Below are 15,676 nucleotides of genomic sequence, written 5' to 3' on the forward strand. Positions count from 1 at the left end.
TGGTGAGGGACGAACCGGATACTTTAATCACGCAGACAGACAGCAGAGGAAAAACAAACCTCGACACTGTGAGAGCATTGTCCGACACTCGTCTTGTCAAACGCTCCCACGTCTTGACGGGAAGCTGAGATTGGGGGGCGACGGGAGCGCATTATCTCGCCTTGCATCTGGATCTGAGGCGGCTCACCAGGCAACCGGCCCTGCAGAGTGCTGCCTCACACAAAACAGCGGCCTCAGATTACACACATTTCAAACAGCCATCCCACCCCCCTCCCCGAATCTCTGCAAACGCCGACTATACAAACAGGAGAATTACACGCCCGCGCAGAGGTTCTCGGGTTACGAAAAAGCCGAGCCCTCCAGGCGTCGGCGATGGCATGCCGGCGTGAGCGGGTGATGAAAAGTTAAAGTGGTCTGAGGAATTAGCCAACAGGCTGATGTTGCAGGTATTACACGAGAGAGCCCCTTTCCCACCCCCCCCCCACCCCCACCATCCATCATCTGGCAGCCTGTGATCCCCCTCGGGGGCAGTTCCCATGGTCGGTGCCAACCTCAACACGCTCTGGAGTCGACGGCGGCGGGTGAAATAATAACACTCTGGGTGAGGCTGCAGATGCAGACACGCCAGGTCGAGTTGACGTCGGAGGGCGATCGTCTCCCAACACGTGCTGGCGGAGCGGCGGCGAGCAGACACGCCGGCTCGTCCTCCAAACTTAAGTTTTCACGAACCGCCGCGAGTCAAGGCTCGGTTGTTTGAACAAAGTACTAATGAGTCAGAGCCGTTGAGAAGTGCGTTACCTTTAAAATGCGTTAGATTAAGTGTGCTTACTTGTCGGGGTCACGTGGTGGTTCACAGCAGGAACGTGTAGTTTGCATGTTCTCCCTGTTGTGATGGTCCACGTGATGAAAACACATTTAAAATGAATCCCTTATTTGACTTGTTATGCAAAAAAAAAAAAAAAAACACATGACATGACACTCTGGAGGTAAACATTGGTGATATTGCCAATCCACTTGCACTTGTGCAGGAAAAAAAACACAACAGCAGCTATTAAAAAAAAAAAAAATGGCATGGTTTCCCTCCCGTTCCCATGGAGAAGATCGGAGTTGTTCAAAAAGTTGCATTTGAAGTGACTCTGACCACATCGTGTAAGTTTTGCCTCTTCCCTTGAAAAAGGTTTTTCCACGCACCCTAAAAATACATTTCATCAAAGTTCCAAAGACCCAAAAGCAACGAGGCGAAACCAAAAGAATAGTTTTGAGATGGTTTAATGGATGATGAAGCACTGATATGTAACGCGTACAGAACACTGAATGTCTCATTTAAGAAGGCAACGACTCGATTGATCTACTGCAGGTTGTCTAACAGACTCGCGACCCGGGGTGGTGTTCTTTTAAATATAGCTTACAGGTATACCAGCTGCATGCTGGTGTAGTTTAAAAAAAAAGATCCTAAAGGACGTGGCATTCTTAATTATCATCACAGAGTAAAAAAAAGAAAAAAAAAAGTAAACATTACAACAGCATTTATACTTTTGTATTTACAGATTCACAGTGTACATATTTACATCAAAGCTTATCTGGGCTTGAGGGTCCTGGCCCCTTTGCGTTCCCCAAAAAATGTTCTTAAGACTGGATTGACTATACCGCACCCGACTCTGACGCAGCAGAGTAAAAAACAAACAAAAATATATATATATACACGCACACAAAGAAGACGGTTCGCTACATTCTTGTCTGCTCTGGTTAGCACTGCGCCGACGCACAGGGCTGTGGGCCGTCTTTGTTCCTGTGCTCTGTCAGTTTGAGGATCACCACTTTCCTCTGGAGCGACCCGGTGCCCGTCCGAAGGTGTCCGGTGTCCCCCTGGAGGGACCCTGTGTCCCCCTGGAATGACCCGGCGTCCCCCTGGAGGGACCCGGCGTCCTCCACGAGGGGCTCAATATGCTCCCGGAGCGGTCCAATACCCTCACGGAAGTGCCCGATGTCCTCCTGGACCGCGGGCTCCGCCGCCGACCTCTCCGTGACCAAGTCCCGGCACTCGTGCGGCAGCAGCACGGTGATGACGTTGGAGTGGCCGCCCTTCACCGCCAGGTGCAGCGGGCTGAGGCCCTGTTTGTCCGGCAGGGAGCCTCCGTCCGGGCAGTGGAGGAGCAGCTCCTTCAGGACGTCGCAGTGTCCGTTCTCCGCCGCCACGTGGCAGGGCGAGCGCAGGGCCCCGTTGGACGCGCGGGGGTCCGCCCCCTGCTCGATCAGCATCTTGACGGTGGCCAGGTGTCCCCGCTGCGACGCCAGGTGCAGCGGCGTGAGTTCGTGGGCGTTGCGCGCGCCCACGTCCGCCTTGTGCTTGATCAGGAGGCGGGAGGTGCTGGTGTGGCCCGTCTCCGCCGCCACGTGCAGCGGCGTGTTGTGCCCGGCCGACGTCAGGCGCACGTCCGCCCCCAGCTCGATCAGAATCCTCGCCACGCGGTACTGGCCCCGCTGGGACGCCAGGTGCAGGGGCGTGCGGCCGTCCGCCGTCTGGCCGTCCACGTCGGCGCCGGCCTGCTTGACCAGCAGCTTCACGATGCCCAGGTGGCCCTGCCAGGCGGCGAAGTGGAGCGCCGTCCAGTTGTCCTTGCCCCGGATCCGGACGTCGGCGCCGCGGCTCAGCAGCACGCGGATCACGTTCTCCTGGCCGTGCTGGCACGCCACGTGGGCCGGCGTGCGACCCTGGCCGTCCGTCTCGTTGATGGCGGCGCCGCGGTCCAGCAGCAGCCGCGTGATGGCCTCGTCGCCGTTCTGCGCCGCCCAGTGCAGCGCCGTGTACTGGTCCTCGTCCTTGGCGTTGACGTTGGTGCCGCGCCGGCCCAGCAGCAGCTCCGCCAGCGGCTTCAGGTGCTTCTCCGTGGCCACGTGCAGCGGCGAGGAGCCGCGGGAGTTGGCCAGGTTGGGGTTGGCGTTGCTCAGCAGGAGGAACTTGACGGCCTCCTCGTTGGCCGTGGCGATGGCGTGGTGGAGCAGGCTGCCGCCGCCGTCCAGCACCAGGTCCACGTCCTGCGGCTGGAGGATCTTCATCAGCTTGGCGATGTCCTTGTTCCCGATGGCCTCGCACAGCTTCCGCTTCTGGACCTCCGCCAGTTCTGCACCACGGAGGAGAAAAGCCTCGACTTAGAACGGCAAAATCCGAGGTCGAACAGCGGGGTCGCCGACTCGCCTCCCTTACCGCACGTGCTCTCCTTCTCGAAGGACAGCGTGATGGAGTCCTGCGACGAGAAGGCGGAGTCCGCAGAGGAGATGCCCGACAGCCTCTTGCAGGTGTTCTCTTTGCTGTGGCCGCCGTCCTCCTTCACCCGGTCGAAGCTCCTCGAGATCCAGGAGTCCACCTTGCTCAGCAGCTCCGACAGCGTGTAGTCTTGATCCGGCAGCGTGGCCGACTTCGGACGCACCGGCTTGTTGACGCTCACCTGTTGTGGAAAAAAAAAAAAAAAAAGGCCTGTCACGTACACAACCAGCAGCAAGGATGTGACAAAAGCTGTTCCAACAATGCCGCCCGTCGACATTCCTCCCCCGTGACACGACGACTCTCCGAATCAAATATATGACTTATAAAGTGGTAATGGCGTCTGGACGGAAGAAGGGCATTAAGTGGATGGTTACACATGAATGAGGAAGCCAGGAAATCAGTCATCGTTTAAATATTTCAGAAACGCGGTAACTGCTCAGGAACGCAACGGCCGAGAAGAAAAACACCTGTTCAGAAGATTAAAAAAATGTATCATTATCCAAGTCACATTTCTCGTAAATTGTTGAATTCCCTGCATGTATTTAGGACAAAAACGTTCCTCAACGAAGGATTTTTCTTACCGATTTTCATCGTTTTAGAAATGATATCTACACATTTCACTTCTTCCAGCTTCAAAACAAGTTAACTTGTTTGCATTTCTGACAATTTTCCATATTTCCTGTGCGAGATTCCATCGAACAAGACAGAAATCTATCAAACAATCTAAAATGTGTTATGTCTATTATTAGTCATCCAGGTCATGTTAAACCGACTTCGAATGAGTCACGGAGAAAAACAACTTCCTTGATTTTAAAGGGCGGTACACATCGCTTTGGAAAAACAACAAAACAAAAAACACGCCAGAATTCCAACCGAAAACGTCATTTTTGTGTTTTTTGTTTCCGAAAAGTTTCACGTTCACACAGAAACGTTTTGGAAACGACGTCGTTTTTACAACGAAACGGTGTTTCAAGCCACGTTTTCACTCGTCATGTAAAAAAAAAAAAATCGGTCCTTAATAAGACGCCGGTGAACCTCGGGTGGAGGCCTGAGGGACCCGTGAAGAAGCGTCCCCTCTTACCAGGTCACTCGTGGGGGAAGTGGGCGCCGTGGGCTCCGGCTCCGGCGTGGACAAGGTCGGCGTTCTGGGCTCCTCCTGCGGCTTTGAGCAGAGCTCCTCGGCTTCGGATGTGATCTCTGGAAGGACAGCGGCTCCCGTGTGAGAGGGGGTTTTTTCTTTTTCTTTTTCGGGGGTACTAAAGAAACGTCGGTTCCCCGGGAATATTTAGGTGGAAGGAGACGCACTCACCCTGGAAGCTGGGTCTGGCGTCGGGCTTGGTGGCCCAGCAGCGCTGCATGAGGCTGAGGAACCCGGCGCAGGCCGAAGGTCGACAGCGAGGCACCGCCCCCAGGTCCGGACGCACGCCCTTCACCACTTTCACCATGATCTGCAGGATGTTTCTGTCTCCTGACGGGAACAACAACAACAACAAAACAAATTTACCACCATCTTCCTGCGCGGGTGAGATATGGGAGTGTCGTTTCCACCCCCCCGAGTCCCGGCTCTGGCCTTTCGCTTTTAATCCGACTGCGGGATCAGCCCAGTGATTCAGAACAAACAAGTCGAGGCCTTAATCGCCATTGTGGAGTTTTTTTTTTTTGATTATGCGTGGATCAACCGAGGTGGAAGCGCCCGATGGAAACACCGGCCCTCAACCTGATACGCCTGGGAAAAAAACACACACCGTGGAAAAACGGGGAAAAAAAAAAAAAAGTAAAATAGTCTGGGCTTGCCAGTCTGGCCCTGTCCACCTGCCTGCACAGGAATTCATAGAGTAAACACGCAGATCCTGTACACACACACACACGCCTAGAAAGGTGTGTGTGTGTGTGTGTGAGTGTGTGTTCCCATTGTGTTTACTGGAAATTATGAAAGCTCATCCGTGCCAAGGTATAAAAATAGGTGGAAAGTTTTGCGCGCTTAATGAGCCGCATGGAGGAGTTTGACTTTTTGTTTTTGTTTTTAAAATTCAGATCTGGAAGCAGCAGTGATGTTTTTAAAACCAAAATTGTACAAATCAAACTGGCTGAGTGACTTCTCGTCTCCTCAGGGGTGAATTTTAATCAATTTTATTCTCCCTCAGGCTGGAACCCTCAGCGCTCGACTTCGGCGGGTCATTTAATCTCATTTACAATCACATAGATTGAAGGAAACAACTCGAGAATGAAATATTACCAGTAATACATCAGACCCAACCTTTAGTCACATACAAGGAAGTAAAATTACTCTTTTATATGGAGAAAAGTGTATTGAGAAGGAAAAAAAGAATATAATTTAAACGTAAATTGTTTTTAGAGATTCCTCTTCAAAAAAACAAACACATTTCCCTCGTTTATGCCACTTACTGAAATATTTTAAGACGTTGTATATTTGATTTTCATGACTTGCTAGATATCAAACACTTTATTATTGCTGTAAGTTATTGTGTATTAAATCTAAAATTCTTTACAGCTTGAATCATTGGAAAAAACAGACTTTTGTAACCTACATTGTTTGTATAAATTAAAATATGAAAAAGGTGCATTAATAACGGTGAAGTATCAGGAACTAATAGGAGAAAAGTGACCTTTTTAAATGGAGGAGTCGATTCATGAGGAATAGAAAATGACAGGAAAATGTTGAGAATAAAGTGGCCTAACCCATAAAATTAATCAACTTTATTTCCCATGTTTACATTTTTTTCTCAAAGTCCCTCCCATGAGTTTTAATTTAATTCTCTTCTGTTCCTGTTCTGATGTTAACAGGAAATAAAGACTATTTTGTTAAGTTGGTGCCGACTTAAAACTAAAAAGTTGAGCTTGACTGCGCAAATGTTGTAAAAAAAAAACCCAGAATAAATAAAAAAAATACATTTAAATAGCAACATGACAAAATAGAAATGAATATCTATAGCGCAAAGTGGGGACTGGGATAGAAAAACAGAACAAACACTATTTACGGGGTGGAGTTATAGACTTTTAGGAGTGAAAACAGAAAGTAGTTTAGTTTATGGAAAACTACTGCAGCAGGATTCCAACACCGACTCATCGCCGCAATAATCATGACGATCGTTCATAAAAAAAAAATTTTTTTTAATTAAATAAATGTTCTTGTTGAACTTTGACCTGTGGGCGGGTCTCACCTTGGTAGGGTTTCTTCTGAGTGAGAATCCCCCAGATGACGATGGAGAAACTGGAGAAAAAAAAGGAAGAGACAAATTTAAGGAAATCGACGTCTTACTGGGATTTTTAAAAAAAAAGTGGTTGTTGACTGGTGTTTTTCCAGAACTTTAATTCCACACTCGTTTGTGCTCCTCCCGCCCCAAAAAAAAGAAAGAAAAGAAAGAAAGAAAGGAAGACAATCCCCACCTGTACACGTCATGCTTGGTGTCCGACACCCGGTCCTTCTCGATGATGCTCTCCGGCGGCAGGTAGGCGATGGTGCCGCAGAACCCGTCTCTGCTGATGTCGTCGGCCCGGGACAGGCCGTTCCACCGGGCCAGGCCGAAATCTGATATCTGAGAGGAAGAGAGAGAGAGAGAGAGAGAGGGGGAGAGAGAAAGAGATCAGATAAGACCCTCAAACAGCCCGTCTCTCATGAAACATCACGGCAGCGATGACTAACTCCAGGTTCTCATTATGTGGTATGGTGAGGGCGAACGCAGCCGTGTCCCAGCCTGCAGGAGAGGAGAGGCCCTGCACACCCACACACTCACACACGCTAATACACACTAACACACACACAGGGAGATTTAATAGGAGCTAAATGGCTCCTGTCAGGACAGGCCCCGCCGACGTGTTTACATCCAGGTATTAAACTCCAGAAGTGGCGGTTCCCAGCCGGCGCAGGCCCGACGCACCTGTCATTTAAAAATGGAGGACGGGAGGCGGCGAGGCGGCGAGGCACACGGCGTCCAAATTAAAAGTGTGTGTCTGAAAAGAAGCCTTATGACCAGAAGAAGCACTATTTTCTACGATCCACCAGATAGAAATTCGCCTGCGGCAGAAATCGTGTTTTAAAATGAGGTAATGAGTCACTAAAGTTATTCAATTAGAAACTTATTTTATTGAATTTTTTTTCCTTTTAAGCTTTTTAGTTAACGTTTTAGTTATTTTAGTGGATTGAATCGTTTGTTTTGTCCGTTTCTGCCATTCTATTTCTGCTATTCGAGCCTTTTTCACTCCTGGTTTGAGGCTTTTGAGCTGCTTTTAACCACTTTAATAGTTTTTAGATGTTTTTCTTTTTCTAATTTAGCCGTTTTGACACTTTTAGGCTTCTTGGCTCGTTTTTTCATTTGACAATTATTCCCTTTGTAGCCATTTTAGAGGTTTTAGCTTTTATTGGGGATGCAGATTAACGTTTATTCACTACATTTATTTAGGGCGAAAGTCAGGAAAGTTTCAGGAAGCCAATATGAATTGAGAAAAAAAAAAAAAAAAAGGCAGCCGCTGCAGAACCCTGGATCAAAACGAGTTCCCGACCCCCCCCCCCACCTTGACGTGGTAGTGGGCGTCCAGCAGGATGTTGGCCGGCTTCAGGTCCAGGTGGAGCAGCGGCGGCGTCATGCAGTGCAGGAAGTTCATCCCCACCGCCGTCTCGTGGATGATGCGGAAGCGCAGCTCCCAGGGCAGCGGCTCGGTGGCCAGCAGCGTCTCCAGCGAGCCCGTCTCCATGTACTCCATCACCAGGCCCTGCGGGTCGTCGCAGATCCCGTACACCGGCAGGACGTAGCGGAACTTGGCCGCCTCCATCTTCTTGGCCTCCTCCAGCAGCTCCGAGCGCTCCCTGCGTCACAGAGGAACCCAGATTACAGCCGTACGACGACTTTCTGAATTTTTATTTACATTTTTTTTTCCACTCTTTAAAAAAAAAAAAATAATAATAATAATATTTTCTTTCTTTTTTTTAGGAGAGGATAGGATAGGAAAGACAGAGATAGACTTAGTGGGGAGATACTTTTTTTTGTAAATACAGTAATCACAGTGATCCAAATATTTTCCAACTGCCATGAGATTAAACCAGCCTGAGCAACAACAGAGCAAAAACCAAAATAATCACAACAATGATAACAAAAGCAAAGACAAAAGGACACAAAACAAAGAACAAAGAAGAAGAAAGAAAAAAGCAAAACAAAACGACAACATGATTTTGATAATTGACAGAACAATAGCAGAAAATAAGAAAAATCAGCAGCAAATCTCGTCAATGAGGAGTGGAAGTGTGTGTGTGTGCGTGTGTGTGTGTGGTTTGCCCTCTGGATGTGAATGGAACTGTTGTGGGGGGGAATTTTTATTTTAACCTTTGCCCCCTCGGCCGTTCATCCAAGCGAAGTGATCAAACATTAACTTGGTGGCGTTGGGTTCGTTCCAACGCCGCGGCGACTTCGAATTCCAGCACATCATGCGCCAAGCAGATAAAAAACGCCGAACGTCTATCAGCCGTAAACCTCTGGGGGGGGCGTGACCCCGGGGGGAGAATGCACCCACAATACATGGGTGGAGGAAAAACTGTGCAGCGGGTTCACTTAAAGACATTCCAGCTCAGCCGCGCTTCAAACACTTGAAAAGAAAAAAAAAAAAAATGAGCGTTTGAGCGTTGCTCAAGTTTTTATCAGCCGGCGCTTGATGACATGACATACCTCACACACGAGCAGGTCGTTCATGACCTCACGCTTTCAAAGAGCGTCTTAATGAGGACACACGAGAGACGAGCCAGCAATCAGTGAAATGAGACATTTGAACACCACGTCGTTTACTAGAATTACTAGAATTGTGAGTAACAGGTGGCAAAAAAAAACAAACAAAAAAAATCAACCCCCCTCCTCCTCTGATAATAACCAAACACAGGAGCGCTTGTTTACTAAACTTCCTCTCTAATCCAAAGTGCTGCTCAGCACCTCACAATGTCCTCGGCAGGACCGGTTCAGCAGCTTCTTGCATTGTCTGTGCCACACAGCCTCAGACACACAAAGGCGTCTTTGAGCCGCTGCTGCTGCTGCTGCTGCCGCCGGTCAGCAGGAAAACTACTGTTTATGAACCCCGCCGACGTGTTTGCAGGCGATAACATCACCGGCTCTGATTCACCGGAGCCTTTAAAGTTTGCAGAGGGGAGAAGATGGCGGATTTCAACCTGTTTGAATTGAGCCGGCGACTGTGACGAGATGATAGATCTGTGTGGAGGTGATTTTTTTTTTTCCCTCAAGTATCTCGCAGCCTGATTAGATCAGTGTGTGTGTGTGTGTGTGTGTGTGTGTGTGTGTGTGTGTGTGTGTGTGCGCCACAGACTGAAGAGTGAAATCTTCCCATGATGATTCAGGCACCAATAGTCCACAGAGCAACACATATGCATCATGTTTCTAACAAAGACAACAACAACAAAACTTTCTTCTTAGACACCGGAAAGAAAGAGAAAACAACAACAACAACAAAAAATTTTAAATCCTTCCGCGAAACATTAAAGAACAACATCAAGATCCACAAATGGATAAAGCAGTAAAACCAGATAGATCGAGTCTCCAGGAGAGTTTGTTGTGATCTATATCTATAGATCTACAACCTGAAATTGCCTGTTTATTGTCAACAAGCATCATTTCTGCCAACATCAACTCACTCCAACGAGCGTTTCTCTTCTATTTAACCCTTTACGAGGCCTCGCTGAAATACCTTGACTTGTTTTAAGGTTTTGTTCCTCCAGTCTTAAATCAACAACTTAAATCCTTAAAACATGTCCACAGGATGCGACACACCAAGGAATCCTACTATTTTACATCATAATGTGCTTCTTTTTTTTTTTGCAGCCTGCATATCGATGAATAGCCACATTTGAAAAGGTGGCATGCGAGACGAGGAGGGGAAGGAACTGCCTGAAGGGTTCAAACGCCGTGGTCAGCTGCTGTGTGTGTGTGTGTGTGAGTGTGTCGGTATATGTGTGTGTGTGTGTGTGTGTGTACACACTCGGCTTTGACCCTGGGAGCCTTGTCCTCACTGGAATACCCAAACCTGGCCTGTTGTTTGCTGCAGAGTCTGGCTTCCACACGGTGATTCACGACCTGCCGTTCAGTCTCGAGACGTGAGACGTTGGGTGTTTGCTGCCACTTACTTGTCGTCCATGTGGAGACAGGGGGGACACTTGATGGCCAGCCACGTCTTCCACTGTTTGTGCCGGACCTTGTAGACTTGTCCAAATCCGCCGGAGCCGATCTTCTCCCAGCTGCCGAACTCGGAGGAGTCGAAGGTCCGCAGGAGCCCCATGTTCCCGTGTGGGCGATCCGGGACGTCCATGTCCGAGCGGGCCGTTCCCACCGGCGGTAAAGTCCTTCGCTCTGTCCCTCTCCGGGGTGAGAGTGTCTGGGGAGGAAGAGGAGGAGGAGGAGGAGGAGGAGGGGGGAGGACAGGCTGATCGCGCTCTGACAAACACACCGACCTGCCCGCTTGTGAGCTCTTCCTTGTTTTCCCCCTCAGCCTAGTGCCTGAGCTGAACCAGGCCCCTCCCTGGACCTGAACCAGGCCCCTCCCTCTGGCACCGGGCCAGGATCCTCCTTGTACCTGAGTCAGGCCCCGCCCCCCCTTCTCCAACAATAAGAAGCAGGTTCTACTTCAGTATTTAGTCGCTTCTCATCTGGAACCTCCAAACAAACAACTTCCTGCTGCGTTCTGTCACCATTAAACTTCATCTGTCGTGAATAAAACCCTGAAAGTTCTAGAATCCACATCACATATTGGAGCCATTGTGGCCCGGCGGTAAGATTCTGGCCTCCCATGCAGGTTTGAAACCCAGTCGTGTCAACAAATCTTTTAAAATAAATGTATTTAGTTTGTTTTACAGACACGCTGTTGTTTATTCATTATTTGGTTTAATATGGCGAGACATTGGATTCCTCTGTTTTTGCATGTATCTGTTGGATTCCTGTGGAGCACTACAGCGCCACCTACGGACCCGGCAGATGTACTACATCACGGAGGGTTTTCACGGCGGATTCAGATGTTTCCCGTGTTGGAAGGGCAACTTTTCAAGAACGACGTGGAGAAACAAACAAAAAAACAACAAAAAAAAACATCGTTTTGGCCTGAGTTTCTGTCGTATTTCCTCCAACACGTTATTTCACATCCAGCTTAGATTCCCGACATAAATGTTTTTTTGTTGTTTTTTTTCGTACACAAAAATTCAAACTGCGCGCTTCGGATCATGACACAACTATAGTTCCACGTCTTTTGGGCTTTTCTATTTTCTCTGTTAAAAGCACCGAGGAATGACTGTATTGTATCTAAAAATGTTTTTTTAATTAAAATAAATAAATAAATAAATAAATAAAAAATAATTATATATATATATATATATATATATATATATATATATATATATATATATATATATATATATATATATATATAGTTCCATAGGCCCCTCCCACTGCTGGATCAAGCCCCTCCCACTGCTCCCGTCACGCCCCGTCTTTCAAACAGAGTGGAAAACTTGAGCGAATAACACGAACCATCATCGCCGTCGCCACAATCGCCTCCACGATGCCCTGAAGTCCGGAGCGTTCTCACATGTCTACCAGGAAGAAGCAAGAAAAAACAAAAGAGAAAGAGAAAGAGAGAGAGAGAGAGAGAGAGAGAAAATATTTATTGTAACGTAGACGAGTCCATGAACTCAGGAATGTGCCATTTAATAAACACACCTTTGTCCCTCTGCTGCTCGTTATGTAACCCCGAGGCGGAAAAAAAAACTGGAGTGAACAATAGGAGGGTTATGTGATATTGACCTGGTGTGTGTGGACTCCTCTTCTCAGGACACACACACACACACACTGAATGAACATTCTGTTCTCTATACTGATCTGCTTCTTTATAAAGATTTAAAAGATTCACACACAAAATAACATTTGCACAACATTAAAAAAAAAAAAAAAAAACTGCACACAGTTTTGGACTCAAACACAAATCTCGCGCTTCATTTCTCTATTTCAGCTGTAAAGTTCAGTGTTTCATCCAAACATCCCCACTTCAGGTCTTAAATCTGCAAATCTGTAAATGATTCATCCGTCACTTATCATAAAACAACAGTAATGTGGAGATTAACTGCACGTTATCTGCTCCGGCTGGAAGCCTGACATATGTACGCGATGATGCAAGTTCCTGTAAGACGCGGTATGTTTGCTGCGTGTCGGCCTGAGGGTGGAGATAAGAAGTGATGCACGTCTGCAAGAATCCGCAGGCAAACAGTGATTTAGAAGAATAAATAAATGGGATAATATAGGAAGAAAATAATAATAAAAAAAAAAACAAGCTTCATTCACAGAATAGCTTGATTCAAATATAAATGTTTGAAACTTTAACTTCATGGGTCTATTATTTAAAAAAAAAAAAGAAAAAAAGATATATATAAGGTAGAAGGAAAGATAAGAGAATGGAAGTAAAAGGAATTAACAAACTATAAATGGATCATCTCAAAACAGTACAAATGGAAAATTTGTCATTTTCTTTTACTGTTTGAATTATTTTATAGAAATTATTTCATAAATTGCAGATATATTTTATTTTCCCTTTTCTTTATTTACTTTTTTCTGTTCTTTCGCCCCTTTTGTTATTTCTCTTCTTTTATTTTTCCTTTGTCATTAATAAACATCAATCCTTTTTCTTAAAAAAAAGACAAAAATTCCACATTTATCTTGTATCTCCCCAAAAAACCCCAACATATTTTTATTTACTGAAAAATTGTAAAATATTGTAAAAAAATTAATAAATTACTTGAAGTAATGTTGAGATTTATGTATGTTGGCTGAGTAATAAAATAAAATAAAATAAAATAAAATAAAATAAAATAAAATAAAATAAAATAAAATAAAATAAAATAAAATAAAATAAAATAAAATAAAATTGAATTAAATAAAAAAATATATTTTATTCAAACAATAAACATGAACTAACTCACTCTATTGGACGTCTTCCAAAGAGAGAGTAAGAAGATTTACACTCTGTGATCTTTGTAATGACTAAACCATCTTAATAAGCAACAATTAAAAAGCCATAAAAAAAAAATGTTTTCAAAAACTCCCTGATGCCTGCGTCATATCGCCGCTCGGCTTAAATTACTCTTCAAGCTGAGACAAACAAACACAATGAAATGAAAGGTTGAAATGTATTTGTACCTGTTCAGAAAAAAAAAAAAAAAGCGCTTGTATCCTGCTCACACACTCCTTCTGGATTGTTCTTAAGTTATATAATCACCTCTTAATTAACCAAAACATTATTAAAACGTGTCCTCTGGGACAGGTGAGATAGATAGATAGATAGATAGATAGATAGATAGATAGATAGATAGATAGATAGATAGATAGATAGATAGATAGATAGATAGATAGATAGATGACTTAAGTCATTTAATTCTGCTCATGTGCGTTTTTGTTTTGCTTCCCATGTATATTGCTTAGTTTATATATTCGTCTGTGTATAAGTTTCTTTCTTGTGGGATAAATAAAGATTTATCTAATCTGATGTGTTTATCTTTTAAAAAAATATCAAGGACATCCACATCTGCCTGCTCCTCCTCCTCACGCTCCACTAATCGTCCCTCAGATGCATTTTTACAGAAGTAGCTCAGATTAAATCATCAGGCTGCAGAATCTATAGTCAGAAACTGTTTTTGTTTTTTCACGATGAAGAAATAAGGCGGTAAAAAGAAACAAGACGTCTGAAAACAATCGGATCAAACCAGATCAATCTCAAAAAACAGAATTGAACACAAACATAATGCTTTTTAAAAAAACAAATACAAAAGCAGGTTTTAATGGAACAGTTTGAATTAAATAAAATTGATATGTATATATTTCCTTAATGTGATCAAACATATTATTTATTATGTGCAGTGGAAAACTTAGCATTTCGCGTATAAAGTCCTTCTCTGCGTTTTTTTCAGTCCCGATCTGAGACGAGAAGCTTCAACCAGCTGAGTTCCTGTTTGTCCTGCAGCTCCGTCGCTCTGCTGCAGCCGTTTGAACTGATTAAACATTAAGCTGCTCTGGATTCTGGCTGAAGATTATTTATGTTCACCTCCTGTTCAACCTTTTAGTGTAAATTTGTTCGGGGGTTGTTTTTTCCCCCTTCGGTTTATCTGTTCAGAAGGTAACACACACACACCCACACACACACACACACGTGCACACAAAAACACACAATGAATGGCTGATCAGAAGCTTTGATAAGAAGCCGTTAATCAGCAGTGCTGAAGGAGACTTGATCCTCTGGGGGCCAGGAAGTACTGATGTACTGCAAATACTGGAAATACTGGAAGTACTGGTTTGTCTCCATTGTCAAGGAGAATAATGTTTCCGGTCTCTGGTCGGGTCCCGTTGCTGTGGTATCAGCCCAGACTGACTGATTCATATGTGTGACTTTTTTTAGTGCATGTTCATGGTAGTTTTTGTAAATAGAAAGGAAGCATAACCCCCAAAATCTTATGCTGCTGGTTTTCCCTACGTGTCAGGATGCTTCATGCAAAATCTCATGTTTATATGATAATCTATGTAGTTGCACTACTTTAATATTTACATTTCCGTCATTTCAGCAGAAACATTTCTCTCAAAGAGGATTTTTGTGGCTTTGTTACGATTTTGACATTTTATTCTTGTGGAATCACGTCTGCAGAAACAATTAAATTTCAGTTCAGTGGTGAGCAGTGTGAAGGCTTTGTTTTGTGGAGCCTTAACGTGATAACCGACCCTGAAAGACAGTGATCAATATTAATCTGATCCAGTCATCAGAGGTACTTTACTTAATAGGATTAAAGGACCTCCAGGTGAAAGACCCCCTGCTGGACCATGAATAAATGAGAATCTCCTTTCATACTTTTCGCTCGCCTCCTGCAGCTCGGGGTCAAAGGTCAACCTCCGCCAGGACCTGCAGATCCAGCTTTACCACTCCGTTCTCCCTCCGGTGAAGACACAACGGCCAGCCACAACAATACAACCACCGGCATGAATGTCAGGCTTTATGGAGTTTCTACGGTACCATTTACACGAATACGAGTGTATACGCAAAACTTTCTGCACTTTTGGAGGCCAAACACGACACCGGTGTGCAGATCAACTGTACCCACAAAGTTTCTATCCCGCCTCCCGAGGTGGAAAGATTCTTTCACGGTCACTATTCTCTCCTGCAGACTGATGGAGCCTTCAGAGCCTGCTCCTGCGCATCTCTCCCCCCCCTCCCTCCTGCTCATCCAGTTGTAAACAAACATGGCGGCCCCGTCGTGGTTTGACTCGCGGTCAATATTCTAGTTGTATTATCCAAATCAGTAGTTTTATAGTCGAGACTCACCACTGATAACATCCGATACGTCGTCAGTCCATGCGGATGTCGGGTTCTCTCCAT

At 45.5% G+C, this 15,676-nt stretch overlaps 1 protein-coding gene across 2 annotated transcripts; it reads right to left on the minus strand.

The window, feature by feature from the left end:
- Window positions 1-1,274: 1,274 nt before the first annotated feature.
- Window positions 1,275-15,673, minus strand: ripk4 (receptor-interacting serine-threonine kinase 4). Of its 2 annotated transcripts, XM_080509148.1 has the most exons (10): window positions 15,623-15,673; window positions 11,797-11,858; window positions 10,404-10,651; window positions 7,799-8,090; window positions 6,674-6,822; window positions 6,448-6,497; window positions 4,575-4,733; window positions 4,347-4,462; window positions 3,206-3,446; window positions 1,275-3,122 (listed from the first exon to the last, which is right to left on the minus strand). In XM_080509148.1, the coding sequence occupies exons 2-10, from the start codon at window positions 11,800-11,802 to the stop codon at window positions 1,747-1,749; spliced, it is 2,637 nt and encodes an 878-aa protein (XP_080365274.1). In that variant the 5' UTR covers window positions 11,803-11,858; window positions 15,623-15,673; the 3' UTR covers window positions 1,275-1,746. The 2 variants fall into 2 exon arrangements, with proteins under 2 accessions (XP_080365274.1, XP_080365275.1); XM_080509149.1 differs by lacking the exons at window positions 11,797-11,858; window positions 15,623-15,673 and having other exon boundaries at window positions 10,404-11,164.
- Between the last annotated feature and the right edge of the window lie 3 nt (window positions 15,674-15,676).

Source organism: Blennius ocellaris (genome assembly GCF_963422515.1).
Source record: "Blennius ocellaris genome assembly, chromosome: 14".
Classification (NCBI taxonomy): Eukaryota; Metazoa; Chordata; class Actinopteri; order Blenniiformes; family Blenniidae; genus Blennius; species Blennius ocellaris.

Bases quoted from the DNA above. Each gene is read 5' to 3' on its own strand.
- ripk4 (XM_080509148.1), bottom strand. The intron at 4,734-6,447 runs GTGAGACCCGCC...TGTTCCCGTCAG, and splicing joins TCAGAAGAAACCCTACCAAG to GAGACAGAAACATCCTGCAG. The intron at 3,123-3,205 runs GTAAGGGAGGCG...TCCGTGGTGCAG, and splicing joins CGAGAAGGAGAGCACGTGCG to AACTGGCGGAGGTCCAGAAG.